At 46.7% G+C, this 21234-nt stretch overlaps 1 protein-coding gene across 3 annotated transcripts in view; it reads left to right on the top strand.

Annotated features, from left to right (window-relative positions):
- Positions 1–19162, top strand: part of LOC115203477 (UPF0606 protein KIAA1549L) — a 148075-nt gene extending 128913 nt beyond the window's left edge. For 2 of the 3 annotated variants that reach the window (XM_029768170.1, XM_029768172.1), the window contains 9 exons: positions 1096–1226; positions 3194–3324; positions 3467–3687; positions 6812–6944; positions 12861–13256; positions 13424–13521; positions 13931–14211; positions 16071–16222; positions 17729–19162. In XM_029768170.1, the coding sequence (XP_029624030.1) occupies positions 1096–1226; positions 3194–3324; positions 3467–3687; positions 6812–6944; positions 12861–13256; positions 13424–13521; positions 13931–14211; positions 16071–16222; positions 17729–17998 (1813 nt within the window). In that variant the 3' untranslated portion in view covers positions 17999–19162. Of the gene's footprint in view, positions 1–1095; positions 1227–3193; positions 3325–3466; positions 3688–6811; positions 6945–12860; positions 13257–13423; positions 13522–13930; positions 14212–16070; positions 16223–17189; positions 17265–17728 lie in introns of all 3 variants that reach the window. The other variant, XM_029768171.1, reaches the window with a different exon arrangement.
- Positions 19163–21234: the final 2072 nt, after the last annotated feature.

The raw sequence follows: 21234 nt of genomic DNA, 5'->3' as shown, positions 1-21234 counted from the left end.
CTATTATGACTGTTACAGGACAGCACTGTCTGTCTCTATTATGACTGTTACAGGACAGCACTGTCTGTCTATATTATAACTGTTACAGGACAGCACTGTCTGTCTCTGTTATGATTGTTACAGGACAGCACTGTCTGTCTCTATTGTGATTTTTACAGGACAGCACTGTCTGTCTCTATTATGATTATTACAGGACAGCACTGTCTGTCTCTATTATGATTATTACAGGACAGCACTGTCTGTCTCTATTATGATTATTACAGGACAGCACTGTCTGTCTCTATTATGATTATTACAGGACAACACTGTCTGTCTCTGTTATGACTGTTACAGGACAGCACTGTCTGTCTCTATGATTATTACCATACTATTACAGGACAGCACTGCCTGTCTCTGATTATTACCATACTATTACAGGACAGCACTGCCTGTCTCTGATTATTACCATACTATTACAGGACAGCACTGCCTGTCTCTGATTATTACCATACTATTACAGGACAGCACTGCCTGTCTCTGATTATTACCATACTATTACAGGACAGCACTGCCTGTCTCTATGATTATTACCATACGATTACAGGACAGCACTGCCTGTCTCTGATTATTACCATACTATTACAGGACAGCACTGCCTGTCTCTATGATTATTACCATACGATTACAGGACAGCACTGCCTGTCTCTGATTATTACCATACTATTACAGGACAGCCTGCTTTTAAGCAGGCTCTAATACCCCTCTGAATGGCAGTGCTTTTAAACATGGGGAGGGGTGAGGAGAGGAGAGGAAGGGAGGGTTGGGATGGGAAGGGAGGGGTGGGATGAGAAGGAGTGGAATGGGGAGGGGTGGGGAGGTGAGGGGAGGGATGGGGAGGGGTGGGATGGGGCGAGGAGAGGAGGGGAGGAATGGGAAGGGGGAGGGGTGGGATGGGGCGAGGACAGGAGGGGAGGAATGGGAAAGGGGGGAGGGGTGGGATGGGGCGAGGACAGGAGGGGAGGAATGGGGGGGAGGGATGGGGGGATGGGATAACTGTTCTCCAAGCCAAACAATCGCAGAATTCACAGCCGGTCCTGTTGCTATGGTTACCTGCAGCAGGTTGCCGAGCGAGGACGGTTCCGTCATCAGCAACGAATCAGAGAAGCTCAACTCTGGTCGGGGCTCGGCGGCTCAGAAAGTCACAGCACAGCAGAAATTGACAAAGGAGGAAACACGCAAGAAGAACGGTGAGACCACTACACACACACACACACATGCACGTGCATGCAGACTCCCCTGTCTGCATACATACTCTCCTTGTCTGCATATATACTCTCCTTGTCTGCATACATACTCTCCTGTCTGCATACATACTCTCCTGTCTGCATACACACTCTCCTGTCTGCATACACACTCTCCTGTCTGCATACATACTCTCCTTGTCTGCATACATACTCTCCTTGTCTGCATACATACTCTCCTTGTCTGCATACATACTCTCCTTGTCTGCATACATACTCTCCTGTCTGCATACACACTCTCCTGTCTGCATACACACTCTCCTGTCTGCGTACATACTCTCCTGTCTGCATACACTCACCTGTCTGCATACACACTCCCCTGTCTGCATACATACCTTCCTGTCTGCATACATACATTCCTGTCTGCATACATACTCTCCTGTCTGCATACACTCTCCTGTCTGCATACATACCTTCCTGTCTGCATACATACTCTCCTGTCCGCATACATACTCTCCTGTCTGCATACACACTCTCCTGTCTGCATACATACCTTCCTGTCTGCATACATACCTTCCTGTCTGCATACATACTCTCCTGTCTGCATACACACTCTCCTGTCTGCATACACTCACCTGTCTGCATACACACTCTCCTGTCTGCATACATACCTTCCTGTCTGCATACATACCTTCCTGTCTGCATACACACTGACAGAAGTGTAATATTAGACCATGTTAGCCGTACTTTACATCACAGATTCACCTGTACCCTCACTCTCGCTCTCTCCACTCTCTCTTCATTCTCTCTCTCTCTCACACACACACACCTTCTCTTTTTAAAGCAGTAAAGGTATCCACTCAGCAGTAACAAGAGAGATGGACCTGATGAATATGTATGAGATGCTCTGCTGACATGATACAGTCTGTCAGAGTGGCTCAGTGACACACACACACACACACACACACACACACACACACACACACACACAGAGAGACAGACACACAGAGAGAAAGAGAGAGAGAGAGACAGACACACAGACACACCACACACACACACACAGAGAGAGAGACAGACACACACACACACATAGAGACAGACACACACACACACACACACACACACACACACACACACACACACACACACAGAGACAGACAGACAGACAGACAGACAGACAGACAGACAGACAGACAGACAGACAGACAGACAGACAGACAGACAGATACATATACATATACAATCACAGAGTGCAGAGGTCATACCATGCTCCAAACGTCTCTGGTTCCTCTCACCTGACGAGCATGTCTCACCCTACGGCAGTTTGACTGCTCTGCCCCAGAATATATTTTGTTTATGGCTCAAAGGAAATAAAAGGTTTGATATGTTGATTGCCTATCCATTAGTCCACTGTGGCTGATGCTTTTCAGAATATATTTTGGCTTCAGTTATGTTACAGAATAGTTTAATCAGTTATATACAGTGTCTTGGAAGGTCATATTAATCGGATTAAAGTACAGCCACTTATGAATTGGCCTGGGCTTTCTAGATTACTATTATCTTAATGGAATGATCTGAATAATTTAGCAGCTAAGTTAAAAGCTGGAATTGAATCGACTTCTCCTGATGTTGGATAAGGAGAGAAAGCCCAGAGTCAGCCAGTCTTCATCTATCACAGAGACGTGATTCCTGTTCCTCTCCGTCTCAGTGATAGACTGCTTCTGTCTGCAAGTTGGTCTGTGACAAAGTGCTGTTTGATGGAACGTCACAATGTGACCCGTAGCCAGACAAGGTGACTGCTGTCCTTGGAGGTGTCGTGTGCGTGTGTGTGTGTGTGTGAGAGAGAGGGAAAGTGTGTGTGTGTGCTTATGGCCCATTAGGCGAGAGTCCAGAGACTTGTTCTTTGTGGTGAGTGTGTATTAACTCCTTGTTCTTTGTGGTGAGTGTGTATTAACTCCTTGTTCTTTGTTCAGATCCCTACGACACCTCGTTTGGTTCCCTGCAGCTTATTTCCATAAAGCCCATGACTGCTCCGCCCACCTATTCACACCCCGCCTCCTCTGACCGCAGCCAAGACTCAGCCATCCTCAATGGAAATGGAGAGGTGAGACAAACACACGCACACACACGCACGCACACATGCGTACACACACACACGCCTTTTACATGTCTGTGCTTTTTCTCCCTCCCTGCCTCCTTCCCTGCCTCCCTGCCTCCCTCCCTGCCTCCCTCCCTCCCTTCTCCAGATGAACCTAGCTCTGAAGCAGAAGTCCGACATAGAGCACTATAGGAACAAGCTGAGGCTGAAGGCTAAGAGGAAAGGCTACTATGACTTCCCCTCAGCGGATGGGAGTGGGAGCAGGGCGCTGGCACAGAGACACGGACATGAGAGGGCACCTGGAGAGCATGGCCCACCACTGGAGCCTGATGAAGACCGGGCATCCACCTACGTCAAGTCCAGCACGAGGTGAGATGGGGGATGGTGTGAGGGGAAAGAGGAGGGGATGGGGATATATGTTGAGTTGTAGGTGGGTAGTTTGATAGTCCCTCCTCCAAAGCTTTTCAAGGACATTGATTGGCACTCTCTCTGTCTGTCACGCAGCGTCATTGGCCAGTTGTCTGTCTGCAGTTCCATGCCCTCATCTAACCCACCCTCTCTATAAATGCTTCCTCAGCACGGCAGTCTGTCTGTCTAATTGTTTCATTATCATCTTTCTGTGATCCAGAGGAGGGCCTCATCAGGCCTCTTTAATCAGACTAATCCCCTCCTGTCTCTGGGATGGTGCTGGGCTCTGGACCCTGGTCCTCTGGTTCTCTGCTCCTCCAGTCTGGAGATAAGAGGATTTGGTGTACTTGTCTCAGAGCAGAGGAGCCCATAAGGGGCTCTCCATTGGGCCGGCTCTGCCCTGCTCTGTCGTGCCATCATTTGCTACTGATGTAGACAGAGAGAGAAATAGCTTTGGTTTGTTATGGATGCCAATGAGGGAAAAACACATACGCATACATAACGCACAGGCACGCACACAGGCACTCACACACACGCACGCACGCACACACACACACACACACACACACACACACACACACACACACACACACACACACACACACACACACACTGTACAGGAAGAGAAAGGAAAGGCAGATGTTTGGGTTGGTGTTGTTTAGGTGATGGTTTTGTGGTTTTCATCGCTCTGTTTCTCTGGAGAACCAGACTTCATATTCACTGCTTGTTGCCCTCCTGTCTCCTCTCTCCTGTGTCCTGTCTCCTGTCTCCTCTCTCCTCCTCCTGTCTCCTGTGTCCTCTCTCCTGTGTCCTCTCTCTTGTCTCCTTTCTCCTCTCTTCTGTCTTCTCTCTTCTGTCTCCTCTCTTCGGTCTCCTGTCTCCTCTCTCCTGTGTCCTCTCTCTTGTCTCCTTTCTCCTCTCTTCTGTCTCCTTTCTCGCCTCTCCTCTCTTCTGTCTCCTCTCTCCTGTATCCTGTCTCCTCTCTCCTGTCTCCTGTCTCCTCTCTCCTGTCTCCTGTCTCCTCTCTCCTGTCTCCTGTCTCCTCTCTCCTGTCTCTATCATCTTTGGTTCTGGTGAAGTGAGCTTGAGATGTTTCCCATAGACACATGTTTGACAGACTCTACAGTCATGCTCAGCCTGCTGATAGGACTGTGATGAGTGATGAGATAACACTCCCAGAGCATGTTCACTGATAAGCATCTTGTTCAACAGAATGGAAAATATGTATCAATATTGCATTATGCTGTGTCATACATATTACCTCCTCTCTAAGACGTCCTCATTATGATGGCGTTTTAGGAGTTGCAGCATTGGCTGGCAGGGATATGTGATTGAAAAACACAGGATTATGTCAAATCAATCTGGCAGAGGAGATTATGTTCAGGAGATATTATGTTCAGGAGATATTATGTTCAGGAGATATTATGTTCAGGAGATATTATGTTCAGGAGATATTATGTTCAGACTTACACTACCATTCAACATTTGGGGTCACTTAGAAATGTCCTTGTTTTCCATGAAAACATACATGAAATGAGTTTCAAAATGAATAGGAAACATAGTCAAGACGTTGACAAGGTTATACAATTTATAACCTTGTCAACAAAGCAAAGTTTGAAAGACACAATTATTATTTCAATTAAAAATCATTGCGTCCTTCAAACTTTGCTTTTGTCAAAGAATCCTCCATTTTCAGCAATTACAGCCTTGCAGACCTTTGGCATTCTAGTTGTCAATTTGTTGAGGTAATCTGAAGAGATTTCACCCCATGCTTCCTGAAGCACCTCCCATAAATTGAATTGGCTTGATGGGCACTTCTTACCTACCATACGGTCAAGCTGCTCCCAGAACAGCTCAATAGGGTTGAGATTGCACCCCCAGACCATAACATTGCCTCCAGCATATTTGAATTTTTTCTGCGTCTCACGAATGTTCTTCTTTGTGATCCGAACACCTCAAACTTAGATTCATCTGTCCATAACACTTTTTTCCAATCTTCCTCTGTCCAGTGTCTGTGTTATTTTGCCCATCTTAATCTTTTATTTTTATTGGCCAGTCTGAGATATGGCTTTTTCTTTGCAACTCTGCCTAGAAGGCCAACATCCCGGAGTCGCCTCTTCACTGTTGATGTTGAGACTGGTGTTTTGCGGGTACTATTTAATGAAGCTGCCAGTTGAGGACGTGTGAGGCGTCTGTTTCTCAAACTAGACACTCTAATGTACTTGTCCTCTTGCTCAGTTGTGCACCGGGGCCTCCCACTCCTCTTTCTATTCTGGTTAGAGCCAGTTTACGCTGTTCTGTGAAGGGAGTAGTACACAGCGTTGAACGAGATCTTCAGTTTCTTGGCAATTTCTTGCATGGAATAGCCTTCATTTCTCAGAACAAAAATAGACTGACAAGTTTCAGAAGAAAGTTCTTTGTTTCTGGCCATTTTGAGCCTGTAATCGAACCCACAAATGCTGATGCTCCAGATACTCAACTAGTCTAAAGACGGCCAGTTTTATTGCTTCTTTAATCAGAACAACAGTTTTCAGCTGTGCTAACATAATTGCAAAAGGGTTTTCTAATGATCAATTAGCTTTTTAAAATTATAAACTTGGATTAGCTAACACAACGTGCCATTGGAAAACAGGAGTGATGGTTGCTGATAATGGGCCTCTGTACGCCTATGTAGATATTCCATAAAAAATAAGCCATTTCCAGCAATAATAGTCATTTACAACATTAACAATGTCTACACTGTATTTCTGATCAATTTTATGTTATTTTAATGGACAATTTTTTTTTGCTTTGCTTTTCTTTCAAAAACAAGGACATTTCTAAGTGACCCCAGACTGTTGGACGGTAGTGTAGGTGGAAAGGCCTATAGAGCATAATAAAATGTTGATTCATGGTGACATTGTTGCTGCTGATGATGGTGAGGTTGATGACGAAGAAGACGATGACCACGACGATGATAATGAAACCAGGAGTTTCTCCTAGTTAACTGTATTGTCTAAGGCGGTTTGTTGCACTCGTTTGAGCAACACATTCCTCTTCTTATTGGCTGATTGATTCGAGCTCACTAACACTCTGTGATTGGCAGACACTCTCAGGTGAGGCAGCGGACCTATCGGAGCAGGCAGAGCCTGAACAGCCCGAGTACCGGTGGAACAGAGATGGACCTGCTGGTTATGAGGGAGAGACCCAGGAGAGGCATCAGGAACAGCGGCTACGACGTGAGTCCCACTCCCCTTACCCTGGGCCTGACCCTGGTCCCGACCCACTTGTCCTGACCCTGGTCCCGACCCACTTGTCCTGACCCTGGTCCCGACCCACTGGTCCTGACCCTGGTCCCGACCTACTGGTCCTGACCCTGGTCCCGACCCACTGGTCCTGACCCTGGTCCCGACCCACTGGTCCTGACCCTGGTCCCGACCCACTGGTCCTGACCCTGGTCCCGACCCACTGGTCCTGACCCTGGTCCCGACACACTGGTCCTGACCCTGGTCCCGACACACTGGTCCTGACCCTGGTCCTGACCCTGGTCCCGACCCACTGGTCCTGACCCTGGTCCCGACCCACTGGTCCTGACCCTGGTCCCGACACACTGGTCCTGACCCTGGTCCCGACACACTGGTCCTGACCCTGGTCCTGACCCTGGTCCCGACCCACTGGCCCTGACCCTGGTCCTGACCCTGGTCTCGACCCACTGGCCCTATCTGAACTGGATGTGTTTAATCAGGTGTTCTGTGTCTCAGAAGCAGACTGGGGTTCAAACATGATTTAAAATATTTCTGTTACTTTGAGCATTTGCTCTAGCATGATGGGTTTGGAGTGGCAGATGGGCGGGGTTTGGAGTGGCAGATGGGCGAGGTTTGGAATGGCAGATGGGCGAGGTTTGAGGTGGCAGATGGGTGGGCTTTGCAACAATGTTATTGATTCCATTGGGCCAGCCAGCTAAAGTATTTGAAATGATTTCAAATAGTATTTGAACCCAGGACTGTGGCAGATACAGTGTCGTGAAAAAGTATTGCCCCTTTCTAATTTTCTCTTTGACTTGAAACGAGCAGTTCATGCTTGTAAACCCACAAATGTCGCTGAGAAAAAGCAGTCCTGCATGCAAGTATGTTTTTTTGTTATTTGTAAACTCAGATTTTTGCTGAAGATCTGACAACATTCAGCATCAAAAATATGCAAAAATAGAGAAAATGTAAAAGGGGGCAAATACTTTTTCATGACACTGTAGCTTACATGTCCACAGTCGTTAAAACCATTCATTTTAGACTTGGTTTACTATCCAAAAATAGCTAACATCCCCAGGTGACTGGAGACAACAGCTTCCTGTTGCAAACAAACAAACATATATACCTGCACGCTCCAAATGTTTTGTATGGTGCTGAGGCAAAATAAACAGAAACACATTCACTGCTTGCTGCAAAAAGTGTTGACTTGGAATGATTCAGACTAGTGCATGTTTCACAACAGACACATCACTGGGTAGTGAACTGTCTGTTTGTAGTACCTCTGGCAGGGTACTGTTGCATTCAAGGCAGTTGTCTTAAGGTGTAGAGGTGAGTTCCATTCAACATCACAACATATTGCATTCCTGAATGCACCCCTAATAGAGCTCTCCAGGGGTCATGACCTTACAAAGTCTCAGATAGGAACTGGACTACCCACATACAGGTGTGGTTGAAGTTAACCATACCAGACTGCAGTGAAGGAGTTGCTTAATGGTTGATAGTGGTAGATTCATAAGGTGTTCTCTCCTCTCCTCTCCTCTCCTCTCCTCTCCTCTCCTCTCCTCTCCTCTCCTCTCCTCTCCTGTGGTGTGATACTGTTGCTGCGTAGATGATGCTAGACAGATGCAGTTAGAATATCAAGAGGCTAAAAACCAGGTCCCTGAAGTCATGTTTCAGATCACTACTTAACAAACACCACAATTATCTCTAAGACACTCACAACACTGTTAATATCTTACAACCTTTAACCTTTCATTTACAAACAAAGAGAACGAGGGAGTTTTACAGTAAGCTCCTACTTTACAAACAGAACAGCATAGTGTCTTTCTCTCCTTTAATTTATCTAATCATCTCAGACATTGGTTTTAACAATAACCACATATTACAGCTAATAGAATATGTATCACATTTACCACAGACAGTAACAACTCTTTGAGTCTATTGTCAATATCCTCTACATAGAGAAACATCATTTCCTCCCTAGCAACTGGTCTTCATACTCTTCCTCCACCTCCTCCCTCCACTGTTCAACTCCCTGTCTTCCTCCACCTCCTCCCTCCACTGTTCTGCTCCCTGTCTTCCTCCACCTCCTCCCTCCACTGTTCTGCTCCCTGTCTTCCTCCACCTCCTCCCTCCACTGTTCTGCTCCCTGTCTTCCTCTACCTCCTCCCTCCACTGTTCTGCTCCTGTCTTCCTCCACCTCCTCCCTCCACTGTTCTGCTCCCTGTCTTCCTCTACCTCCTCCCTCCACTGTTCTGCTCCTGTCTTCCTCCACCTCCTCCCTCCACTGTTCTGCTCCCTGTCTTCCTCCACCTCCTCCCTCCACTGTTCTGCTCCCTGTCTTCCTCTACCTCCTCCCTCCACTGTTCTGCTCCTGTCTTCCTCCACCTCCTCCCTCCACTGTTCTGCTCCCTGTCTTCCTCCACCTCCTCCCTCCACTGTTCTGCTCCCTGTCTTCCTCCACCTCCTCCCTCCACTGTTCTGCTCCCTGTCTTCCTCCACCTCCTCCCTCCACTGTTCTGCTCCCTGTCTTCCTCCACCTCCTCCCTCCACTGTTCTGCTCCCTGTCTTCCTCCACCTCCTCCCTCCACTGTTCTGCTCCTGTCTTCCTCCACCTCCTCCCTCCACTGTTCTGCCCCATCTTCCTCCACCTCCTCCCTCCCTCCACTGTTCTGCTCCTGTCTTCCTCCACCTCCTCCCTCCACTGTTCTGCCCCCTGTCTTCCTCCACCTCCTCCCTCCACTGTTCTGCTCCCTGTCTTCCTCCACCTCCTCCCTCCACTGTTCTGCTCCTGTCTTCCTCCACCTCCTCCCTCAACTGTTCTGCCCCTGTCTTCCTCCACCTCCTCCCTCGACTGTTCTGCTCCCTGTCTTCCTCCACCTCCTCCCTCCACTGTTGTGCCCCCTGTCTTCCTCCACCTCCTCCCTCCACTGTTGTGCCCCCTGTCTAACTCCACCTCTTCGCTCCACTGTTCTGCTCCCTGTCTTCCTCCACCTCCTCCCTCCACTGTTCTGCCTCTTCTCTACCTCCCGTGGGAGTGAAACATAGCCTCCCTGCAGTAACCGTAACAACCGTGTCAGCCTGCAAAAAAATAGGGTGCTAGCGTGGTCGGTCAGCTCCTTGCAGAAGGACTGGCTCTATTGATTACAGTGGGAACGCTTGCTCTGCGGGCCATATCACTGCGGATCCACGTCTCCGCCTGTCCGTGTTGCGAGGGAACTGATTTATGAGGCGGCTGCACCAGGTCTCCTGTGGCTGCTCCCTTCCACTAGCACAGGAAGTAGGGCACCCTCAGATCCAACTCATTTATCACCCTGAGAGAGAGTGGGATGGAGGAAGAGAGAGGCTGGAGGGAGAAAGCAAGGAGGGAGGGGTGGACATAGAGAGAGCAGAGCGAGCACAGAGCGTGGGTGAGAAAAGGGAGTGAGAAAAGGGAGTGAGTGAGTGAGTGAGTGAGTGAGTGAGTGAGTGAGTGAGTGAGTGAGTGAGAGAGAGAGATATATAACAGTAGGCTAACACACACAGACCTCCAGTAGTTTACCGCAGTGCTTAATTACTTCTACAGTGATTTGCCAGATTGTTTATCGCCACAATTAATCTACAGGGGGCGGGACAAGGAGAGGGAAGGAGGAGATGGAGAGATAAACAGAAACACAACTCACACTCCGTACAAAACTGTCCCGGTAGCACTCTACCCTGCAGAGACCAACCAGAGAGAGAGCAGTTCCACTGGAGGAATACTGAACACCTATTCATGTGATATATTACAGTACTACAGTGTACCATTAAGCAGCTCTGGCTAACTTAGTCAGCATCTTGTCAACAACAACGCACAGCCAGGATGAGTCACTAGTATAGCTTCCTGAATCGTTAAAGCCACTTGAACATTTCTCATCTGACCATCTCTGGTTGAGTCAGTGGCATTCCACCCAGCTATCAGGGGACTGTTCATTTGCCGTTGTAGCACTGTGCTCCTAAATCATGAAATGGGGGTTTTGCAATGCAATGTGGGATAGTCCTTCAGTGCTGTAAAGAGAAAGTACTAGGCATGAGTGTCTTTGGGGTTGTGGTGTGTTTCTGTGTGAAGAACATGGCTCCCTAACGCGAATTAAACCGGGGCAGCATCAACAGTTTGCAGGGTGCTAATAAAGTGAATGGAGAGTTTTTGTTTGAGCCTCAGAGAGCACTAAAATGACTCTCTACTCTGATAGGTCTGGGAGACAATGACTCTCTACTCTGATAGGTCTGGGAGATAATGACATTCTACTCTGATAGGTCTGGGAGATAATGACACTCTACTCTGATAGGTCTGGAAGACAATGACAGTCTACTCTGATAGGTCTGGGAGACAATGACAGTCTACTCTGATAGGTCTGGGAGACAATGACACTCTACTCTGATAGGTCTGGGAGACAATGACACTACTCTGATAGGTCTGGGAGATAATGACACTCTACTCTGATAGGTCTGGGAGACAATGACTCTCTACTCTGATAGGTCTGGGAGATAATGACATTCTACTCTGATAGGTCTGGGAGATAATGACACTCTACTCTGATAGGTCTGGAAGACAATGACAGTCTACTCTGATAGGTCTGGGAGACAATGACAGTCTACTCTGATAGGTCTGGGAGACAATGACACTCTACTCTGATAGGTCTGGGAGACAATGACACTACTCTGATAGGTCTGGGAGATAATGACACTCTACTCTGATAGGTCTGGGAGATAATGACTCTCTACTCTGATAGGTCTGGGAGATAATGACACTACTCTGATAGGTCTGGGAGACAATGACACTCTACTCTGATAGGTCTGGGAGATAATGACACTCTACTCTGATAGGTCTGAGAGATAATGACACTCTACTCTGATAGGTCTGGGAGACAATGACACTCTACTCTGATAGGTCTGGGAGACAATGACACTCTACTCTGATAGGTCTGGGAGACAATGACACTCTACTCTGATAGGTCTGGGAGATAATGACACTCTACTCTGATAGGTCTGAGAGATAACAACACTCTACTCTGATAGGTCTGGGAGACAACGACACTCTACTCTGATAGGTCTGGGAGATAATGACACTCTACTCTGATAGGTCCGGGAGACAATGACACTACTCTGATAGGTCTGGGAGACAATGACACTACTCTGATAGGTCTGGGAGACAATGACACTCTACTCTGATAGGTCTGGGAGATAATGACTCTACTCTGATAGGTCTGAGAGATAATTACTCTCTACTCTGATAGGTCGGGGAGATAATGACTCTCTACTCTGATAGGTCAGGGAGATAATGACTCCCTACGCTGATAGGTCTGGGAGATAATGACTCTCTACTCTGACAGGTCTGGGAGATAATGACTCTACTCTGATAGGTCTGGGAGATAATGACTCTACTCTGATAGGTCTGGGAGATAATTACTCTCTACTCTGATAGGTCGGGGAGATAATGACTCTCTACTCTGATAGGTCGGGGAGATAATGACTCCTTACGCTGATAGGTCTGGGAGATAATGACTCTCTACTCTGACAGGTCTGGGAGATAATGACTCTATTCTGATAGGTCTGGGAGATGATGACTACTCTGACAGGTCTGAACTGTATTAGCTCTACTAGTACTAATTGGAAATGAAGTGTAAACAGTGTATCAGTGGAGGCTGCTGAGGGAGGACGGCTCATAATAATGTCTGGAACAGCGCCAATGGAGCCATGTGTTTCATGTGTTTGATACCATTCCACTGATTCTGCTCCAGCCATTACCACAAGCCCGTCCTCCCCAATTAAGGTACCACTAACCTCCTGGGCTGTGTGTGTGTGTGTGTGTGTGTGTGTGTGTGTGTGTGTGTGTGTGTGTGTGTGTGTGTGTGTGTGTAACCAATTCCGCTCTTTTTCTCTGTGTTTCAGACTGAACCGGAGCTGATTGAGGAAACCAACGTGGATCGTCTGATTGGCCCGCGGGGGGGTTATGTCTGCCCCAGAGGGGTCAAAGGTCACTCAGAGACCTCCACGTTGAGCTCCCAGCCGTCCATCGATGAGGTACGCCAGCAGATGCACCTGCTCTTGGAGGAGGCCTTCAGCCTGGCCTCAGGGGGACACTCCTCCACAGCCGGACGCCACCACCACTCCCATCATCCCCACCACGGTTACCACCACGGCCACTACAGCCCCGGACCTCCACCCCTGCCCTACTCTGACGTGGTGACCAGTGCCCCGGGAACCATGAGCCGTGGCCGGGGAGGAGGGCTGCAGTGGGTGCCGGCGTACGGAGCAGATATGTATCAGTGCAGCCTCCCCAAACCTGTGAGTGGGTGGAAGGATAAAACCTCTGGGAATGGTTATGTTAGGTCACAATGTACTACTGTACTGGTTCTAGTTGACTAAACCTTAACAAGTAGACACTTTCTCCTATCAGAAAACATCAACCCACACTATATTATTCATGTGTGTGTTGACTTGTCTTCTTCCAGGCCTTTAGGTTCACCCAGCTTCCTGACATGGTTATGGCCTCTCCTCCACCCCCTATTCCCCCTCGCACCGGCCCCCCTCCTGGGACCTCTCTAAGACGGTACGGCCAGGACACACACACACACACACACACACACACACACACACACACACACACACACACACACACACACACACACAGCCCCAGGACACTATTCTCACCTTTCCTCAAATGAATCCAAGCCGCAATACCGCACTCTCACCCCAAAATGAATCACTAAACTCCCCAACATTCAAATTCACATGGTAATATTCACCAGGTAAATGCAGTGTGGCCAGACTGATCTCAGTCGTGTATACTGCACATTTGAAAGCAGAATCAGTGCAGAGGAAGATGACATGAATAGCAACGAGAATCCAGTGTAACTGTGGGTCTTATATGGAGCACCACTGTCCTCTTGTGGTGAAGAATATGTGTTGCATGTGAATGTGATTTTGCGATGTGAGCATTATCTCTCTCTCTGACTCAGCTCGTCGCCTGACCTGGGGTCCAAGGCCAGGATCTCAGAGTCTGGGACCAACATGACGGACATGCAGACCCAGCATAATGACAGCAGCGCCCCCTATGTCTCTCTCTCCAGAGCAGCACTCCCCTCAGTCCCCCTCTCCAGAGCAGCACTCCCCTCAGTCCCCCTCTCCAGAGCAGCACTCCCCTCAGTCCCCCTCTCCAGAGCAGCACTCCCCTCAGTCCCCCTCTCCAGAGCAGCACTCCCCTCAGTCCCAGCAGAACAGCCGGTGTCCACCTACTCAGGTCAGAACCTGTTTGTCTGTTTTTTAAATCTACACTGCTCAAAAAAATAAAGGGAACACTTAAACAACACAATGTAACTCCAAGTCAATCACACTTCTGTGAAATCAAACTGTCCACTTAGGAAGCAACACTGATTGACAATACATTTCACATGCTGTTGTGCAAATGGAATAGACAACAGGTGGAAATTATAGGCAATTAGCAAGACACCCCCAATAAAGGAGTGGTTCTGCAGGTGGTGACCACAGACCACTTCTCAGTTCCTATGCTTCCTGGCTGATGTTTTGGTAACTTTTGAATGCTGGCGGTGCTTTCACTCTAGTGGTAGCATGAGACGGAGTCTACAACCCACACAAGTGGCTCAGGTAGTGCAGCTCATCCAGGATGGCACATCAATGCGAGCTGTGGCAAGAAGGTTTGCTGTGTCTGTCAGCGTAGTGTCCAGAGCATGGAGGCGCTACCAGGAGACAGGCCAGTACATCAGGAGACGTGGAGGAGGCCGTAGGAGGGCAACAACCCAGCAGCAGGACCGCTACCTCCGCCTTTGTGCAAGGAGGAGCAAGAGGAGCACTGCCAGAGCCCTGCAAAATGACCTCCAGCAGGCCACAAATGTGCATGTGTCTGCTCAAACGGTCAGAAACAGACTCCATGAGGGTGGTATGAGGGCCCGACGTCCACAGGTGGGGGTTGTGCTTACAGCCCAACACCGTGCAGGACGTTTGGCATTTGCCAGAGAGTACCAAGATAGGCAAATTCGCCACTGGTGCCCTGTGCTCTTCACAGATGAAGCAGGTTCACACTGAGCACATGTGACAGACGTGACAGAGTCTGGAGACGCCGTGGAGAACGTTCTGCTGCCTGCAACATCCTCCAGCATGACTGGTTTGGCGGTGGGTCAGTCATGGTGTGGGGTGGCATTTCTTTGGGGGGCCGCACAGCCCTCCATGTACTCGCCAGAGGTAGCCTGACTGCCATTAGGTACCGAGATGAGATCCTCAGACCCCTTGTTAGACCATATGCTGGTGCGGTTGGCCCTGGGTTCCTCCTAATGCAAGACAATGCTAGACCTCATGTGGCTGGAGTGTGTCAGCAGTTCCTGCAAGAGGAAGGCATTGATGCTATGGACTGGCCCGCCCGTTCCCCAGACCTGTATCCAATTCTGGGACATCATGTCTCGCTCCATCCACCAACGCCACGTTGCACCACAGACTGTCCAGGAGTTGGCGGATGCTTTAGTCCAGGTCTGGGAGGAGATCCCTCAGGAGACCATCCGCCACCTCATCAGGAGCATGCCCAGGCGTTGTAGTGAGGGCTTACAGGCACATGGAGGCCACACACACTACTGAGCCTCATTTTGACTTGTTTTAAGGACATTACATCAAAGTTGGATCAGCCTGTAGTGTGGTTTTCCACTTTAATTTTGAGTGTGACTCCAAATCCAGACCTCCATGGGTTGATAAATTGGATTTCCATTGATTATTTTTGTGTGATTTTGTTGTCAGCACATTCAACTATGTAAAGAAAAAAGTATTTAATAAGATTATTTCATTCATTCAGATCTAGGATGTGTTATTTTAGTGTTCCCTTTATTTTTTTGAGCAGTATATTTTATTATCCTTGCGGGGGTCTAGGTTAGGAGTTAGGGCTTGGGTTAGGAGTTTGGGTTAGGAGTTTGGGTTAGGAGGTGGGTTAGGAGTTAGGGTTTGGGTTATGAGTTATAATCAGGGTTAGGATTTAGGTTTAGGTTTAGGTTAACTTTGTTGTTTGTCATAAATGTAGAACAACTTGATTCTTCTTCTAGTAATGGCAGTTGTCATTGTAGTATTTCCCCTGTATAACGACCTCTTAACCCCCCACAGGAAACCCCATCACATCGGTGTACGCCATCCCAGCCTCGCGGTCGGGTTACTCTGAGTACTTTGCCTCCACGCCCCCGTCCTCCTACCACAGCCCATCCTGGATGTCCTACCCCCCCGAGCCTGAGGACGTGCCCCCCCAGTGGGCTGACTCTGTAAGAAACCCCCCTACTCTCCACACTCACAGCGTAGGGAGAAGTAGCTACCCACTGTAAGAATAGGTCAAAGATAAATACACAACGCAGAGACAGAGGATGAGAGGTCAAAAGGACGAGAAGTCAATAGAGTAATAATGATGAAGGGAAATAGTGTTTTTTCTGTAATAGGGAATTATTGCAAGGAATTCTAATTGGTCAACCACAGGCTAGGGCGGGGTTATAAAACTACATGCTGTCCTTTTGTTCTGGCAAGAGAACCACTGGAGAGAATCACTGAGAGAGCATCACTGAGGACAGGGGAGAATGACCATCTACCTCTCAGCATAACATCTATGATTTGTCCTCTTTGAATAAACCTATTTTCCTCCCACTGATTTGCTTTGGGGTTTGTGTTATTGAAGAGTAACGTAAATTGCTAACAGCACTGATCCTGGATCAGATACGTTACCTTATGGTAAAGTTAGGATGGGGGTGGAATATTCTGATCCTAAATCTGTGTTTAAGGGTATGTTCTACCTCGAGCCACAACCATGCCATACACAAGGGAAAGCCCAATCCTGCCCCAGGTCTTAGAGTTGTTATGTAAACTAATGGAAAGATAAGTTACAGAGCTCAATGTGTTTTCCTGGATGTTTGTAAGACACCAAAATGTGACTCATCAGTGAATATGAAGACATTTTCATGACAGCCTCTGCAGAGAGCTTTATCAAGGATTGACAGTGAGCTCATTCCTCATCTACCACTAAGCAAAATGTGGTTCCTAATTTTCTATTATACAATACTCTCTCTGTCTCTGTCTGTCTGTTAAACATGAAACGGTTTCCATTTCCCCATCTGTCACTGTTATTGACCATGTGACCTCCCCTTTCCTCACTGGCCTTTCCTCTTCTGTATGGAATGTTCTTTGTATCCCTGTTTGTCTGCCTGTTTCAACCAGATGTCTTCACGCAGTGTCTTTTTGCAGAACCAGTGTCATTTAGAAACCATTTGCTGAACTGAATGTATGGCTGGCGTTGAGTGGACACAGCAAAATACCGGGGTAGTTGAGCACATTTCCTAAATGAACACCTCTTTTCTTTTTTCTTTTGGATCTTTCTTTGATTAATTTTGTGTAGAGTCACACAGTCATGCACATGTCATGTCCACATTCTAAAGTAACCCAGAAGTGGAGTTCAAATGCTTGGTTTGAATCGAAAGTCCATTTTTAAAAGTCACAGATATTTTAATCGGCGTTTTAATTTTTACGTCTTAATTTATTTTATCGTGTGAGTTTTGTCCAAGTGTGCTTGTGTATATTTTCCCTTGTTTTCAGCCATTTGAATATGTGTAATACATGTGGAAGAGAGACAATGTTCACCCAGCAAACTGATCCAATAAGGATAATGTTTTTGAATTTGAAAAATAAAAACAAAAACAAAGCATCAGCTGTATTTCCTATCATTTAGATGGGTATCAAACCCTGTGTGGTTGTTTTGGTGACGCCTTGCCTACTCTCTCTTCCAGGTGGCTCTCCCAGGGTACGTGGAGGCCTTCCCTCATCCCCGCTACCCTCAAGGCAGCTCCCCCAGACTCCCCCTACACTACGGCCAGGCCATGGAGCCACCCCCCACCGCGACCACCGCTGCGTCCCAGCAGAGCCTGCCCGATGCGGGGGAGCCCAGAGACAGAGTCCCACTCAGCAGTCTCTCCACATCCGCCCTGGTCCAGGCCATCCGCCAGGAGGTGGCAAAGCTGGCCAAGAAACAGACAGACATGTTTGAGTTCCAGGTGTAATCCCTCCCTCTAGTGGCCGGGAGGTGGAATTGCAGCACTCTCTTTTCTGAACATGCTGTAACACTAGAGACTAAACAAACTCTCAAACTCAGCTTTTTTGACATTTGTATATTAAGACTGATAAAAGCCTCTTTCTTTCTATTTCTCTCTCTCTCCCCCTCTGTCATTGTGGGAAAATCCCACGTTGCTCTGATGTGTTTCATCACCATGCTGTTACTTTGGAGTTACTGAAGGGTGAAAGTGTTCTATCTCAAACTGTCAGTCATCTCTTCTTAACGATGTCTCTATAGTTACATTACATCACCTGTTCCTTTACATTGTACATATGTCATCCCCACATCAAAAGACCTGTAATAATGAAAGATGAGTGTTTCTCTAACCAGGACAGTAACCTTAGCAACCCACAGAGGAGTATGTCACGACATCAATAGAACAAGTGATGAGGCAGAGAGAGTCGTCACATGTTCATGCACAAAGGTCCAACCACTTCAGAACATCAGAATGAAGTGATAACGAGCCTAGGGTTTTTGGAGGATATATTGGCAGGGTTGTTGTTAGGCCTGAGACCAAGTCGAGGGCAGGCAGACCGTGCCACTATATCCTCCAAACACCGGCTTCGAGGGCATCACTTTTATACAATGTGTTGCCAACATATTCAAATAATGATTGACATATTTTCATTAAAAAACTGTATTTTGATGAATTTATTCATACTATTACATGCTTCCACAAGATATAGTCCCGACACAAATCTAGCCGGCTTGTCGTTCGTTCTATCAGTTCGGTTGCTACAGTAGAGACGCGACACACAGTCGTTCAGTCTTTTTGTTCTGAATTTATGGATGCGACCCAGTCATTTGTTCTAAATGTTTTGTTTCCATACTGGCTGGCAACGTTCTTATCCCTTTCTTTCTAGTTAGCCTACTAAGGCTAACTTACAGCTAGAATAACAGAAATGTAGTTGCATTTGCAATTATTTTAGCTGTTTTCTAGAGATATTTATTTGGATAAATCCATAACAATGAGCAATGAGGCTCGATTTTGCATGGCATACAAAATGTGCTCACTTTTCAGGACAATGTTGTTCACAGGAGCTAGCCAACAACACAGCTAACAGTCACTTCAAACTGAAGCTGGAAAGACTGCAAACTAGCTGCACTTTGTTTAGTTTTACCTTTTTTCAATTGACATTTCTTTGTATATATCCATAAAAATAATACCAGCTGATTCATGATTTTGACTTGTTGAGAAACGCTCCCGACTCCCGACATGTCCCGACTCCCGACATGTTCATTACTATGGGACAGCTGGAGATTGAAATTGAATATTGAAACAATGTTGCAAATGTCGGAGAGACAGACAGCAAGTTTTATACAAATCTCCGTTGTTGAAAACTAAATGTTAGTCTAAAGGAAATGTGAGATAATGTCTAGATGCTTGTTATAGTGGAGATCAAGTTTATAAATTGCTTGGCTGGGATGATGAGACAGTGGATTGCGCAGTCATATGGAACAGAGTAAATAGGCATTTTAACATCATAGATTTAGCCGGTGGTAACTTGTGGAATAGACACCGGCTGGAATGCGGTTTTAACCAATCAGCATTCAGGATTAGACCCACCCGTTGTATAATGTGTATATATAAGCATGTAGAGGGATGCCATGTATCTTAGCTCTTTTTATAGAACAAGTACATTTCACCTAAAAGAGAGAGACCTGTTTTGTTGTCATCTCCAATGGCCCTGAGTATTCCATCCACTGACTGAGAGGGGATTTAGCTTATGTTCTTCAATGACAATTGAGAACTGAGTCAGATTCCCCTTTCCTGTGCTCAGCCATGTCTTCTAAGTATCATTTCAAGCAGTTTGAAAACAACACGAGTGGTCTGTTTTGTAACATCGGACCACAAATTAGGCACAATTGAAGTCAGTAGATTTAATGAAGGGTGTTGATTTTCTCCAAAGAAAAGGAGGTGCTGGTATTGTATATGAATGGATATGAATAGTGAGTTGAGATCTGACACCATGTTTGAAAGAAACACACTTTTCAGAACACATGTGCCTCATAAATTGTGATTATTTTGTCGACAAACACTTGAATCTGAAGGACGCCAACAACAAGTTCACTTGTTTCTTGACGATGCCTCCAAACTGCCTTTCACAACGTGAACATGATCAGAAATCCAATACTGTAGCCCTTTTCTTGGACACGGTAAAGTTGGACTGGGTTTAACACAACTGTAAATGTAATGTGTTTCTTAACAGAAAGGAGAGAGGACACTTTAAATGCTGACACAGTGCTCAGTTAGATTTCTCTTTTCTTTAGAAATCTTTAGAAATCATAAAGAAATCATAAATTGGCCACAGAATCCACTCAGCAATGTTACAGAAAGTAGGTATTGCACTGTCATGATTCTACATAACAGAGGGTCATATCTGTTCTACACAATACATTTCTACATTCTGTAATGTTTTTTCTTCTAGTAATGATCAGATAAGACAAAAACCAGACTGACTCTTTGACATTTTAGGACTGGAGATGTGCATCTATGGTTTAATGCACAAAATCCCCAGGATTGATTGGCACAAGGTCCTCTAGTAGGTATAATGGTACTATGCTGTTACATAAGGTCAGTGTTGGACTGGGACACTGCTAACTACATAAAGTTTGGTTTGAGCTTTGAAGACCAAGGTGCTCTGTCAGTAGTGCATTCTTTGCATCATATTGTGAAAGTCTATCCCAATGAGTTTGATCTCCTTGATGATTGTACTGTAACTTTTTATTTTGAATGAGAACCAGCTCAAATGCACTTTATCCTATAGGTATATGTCTGTTGTGTTAACTGTTGCTGGACAGGAAGGTGAGAAGGTTAGGGCAGCTCCCAGTCCTGGAGTTTGGTCCTCTTCATGGAGTCTGGCTTTCATTCTCTCATTCCCAGTGAGTGAACACACCTTGTCTGAAGGGTGCTCCTATTCAGTATAGTATTCATACAGTGGCTATAATGGAGTATTATAATGGATGGACATGGCATGCATGAGTCTACACATGGAACCCAAGACTGAGATGAGCCTGGTTTGAGTATTTTTGATAAGAGGAACAAGTGACAGGGGGAAGAGTGTAATTGTTTTGGTCACAGTATACCAAAGAATGGGTGGACGAGCATATCACCTCACACGTCGTAGGTGGTATTGCAACAACAAAACATACTTTTAATTCTCAAATGACTGTAATGCTAAG

The sequence above is a fragment of the Salmo trutta genome, chromosome 12 (genome assembly GCF_901001165.1).
Source record: "Salmo trutta chromosome 12, fSalTru1.1, whole genome shotgun sequence".
Taxonomy (NCBI): domain Eukaryota; kingdom Metazoa; phylum Chordata; class Actinopteri; order Salmoniformes; family Salmonidae; genus Salmo; species Salmo trutta.
This window is presented reverse-complemented; position numbering and strand designations above follow the sequence as displayed.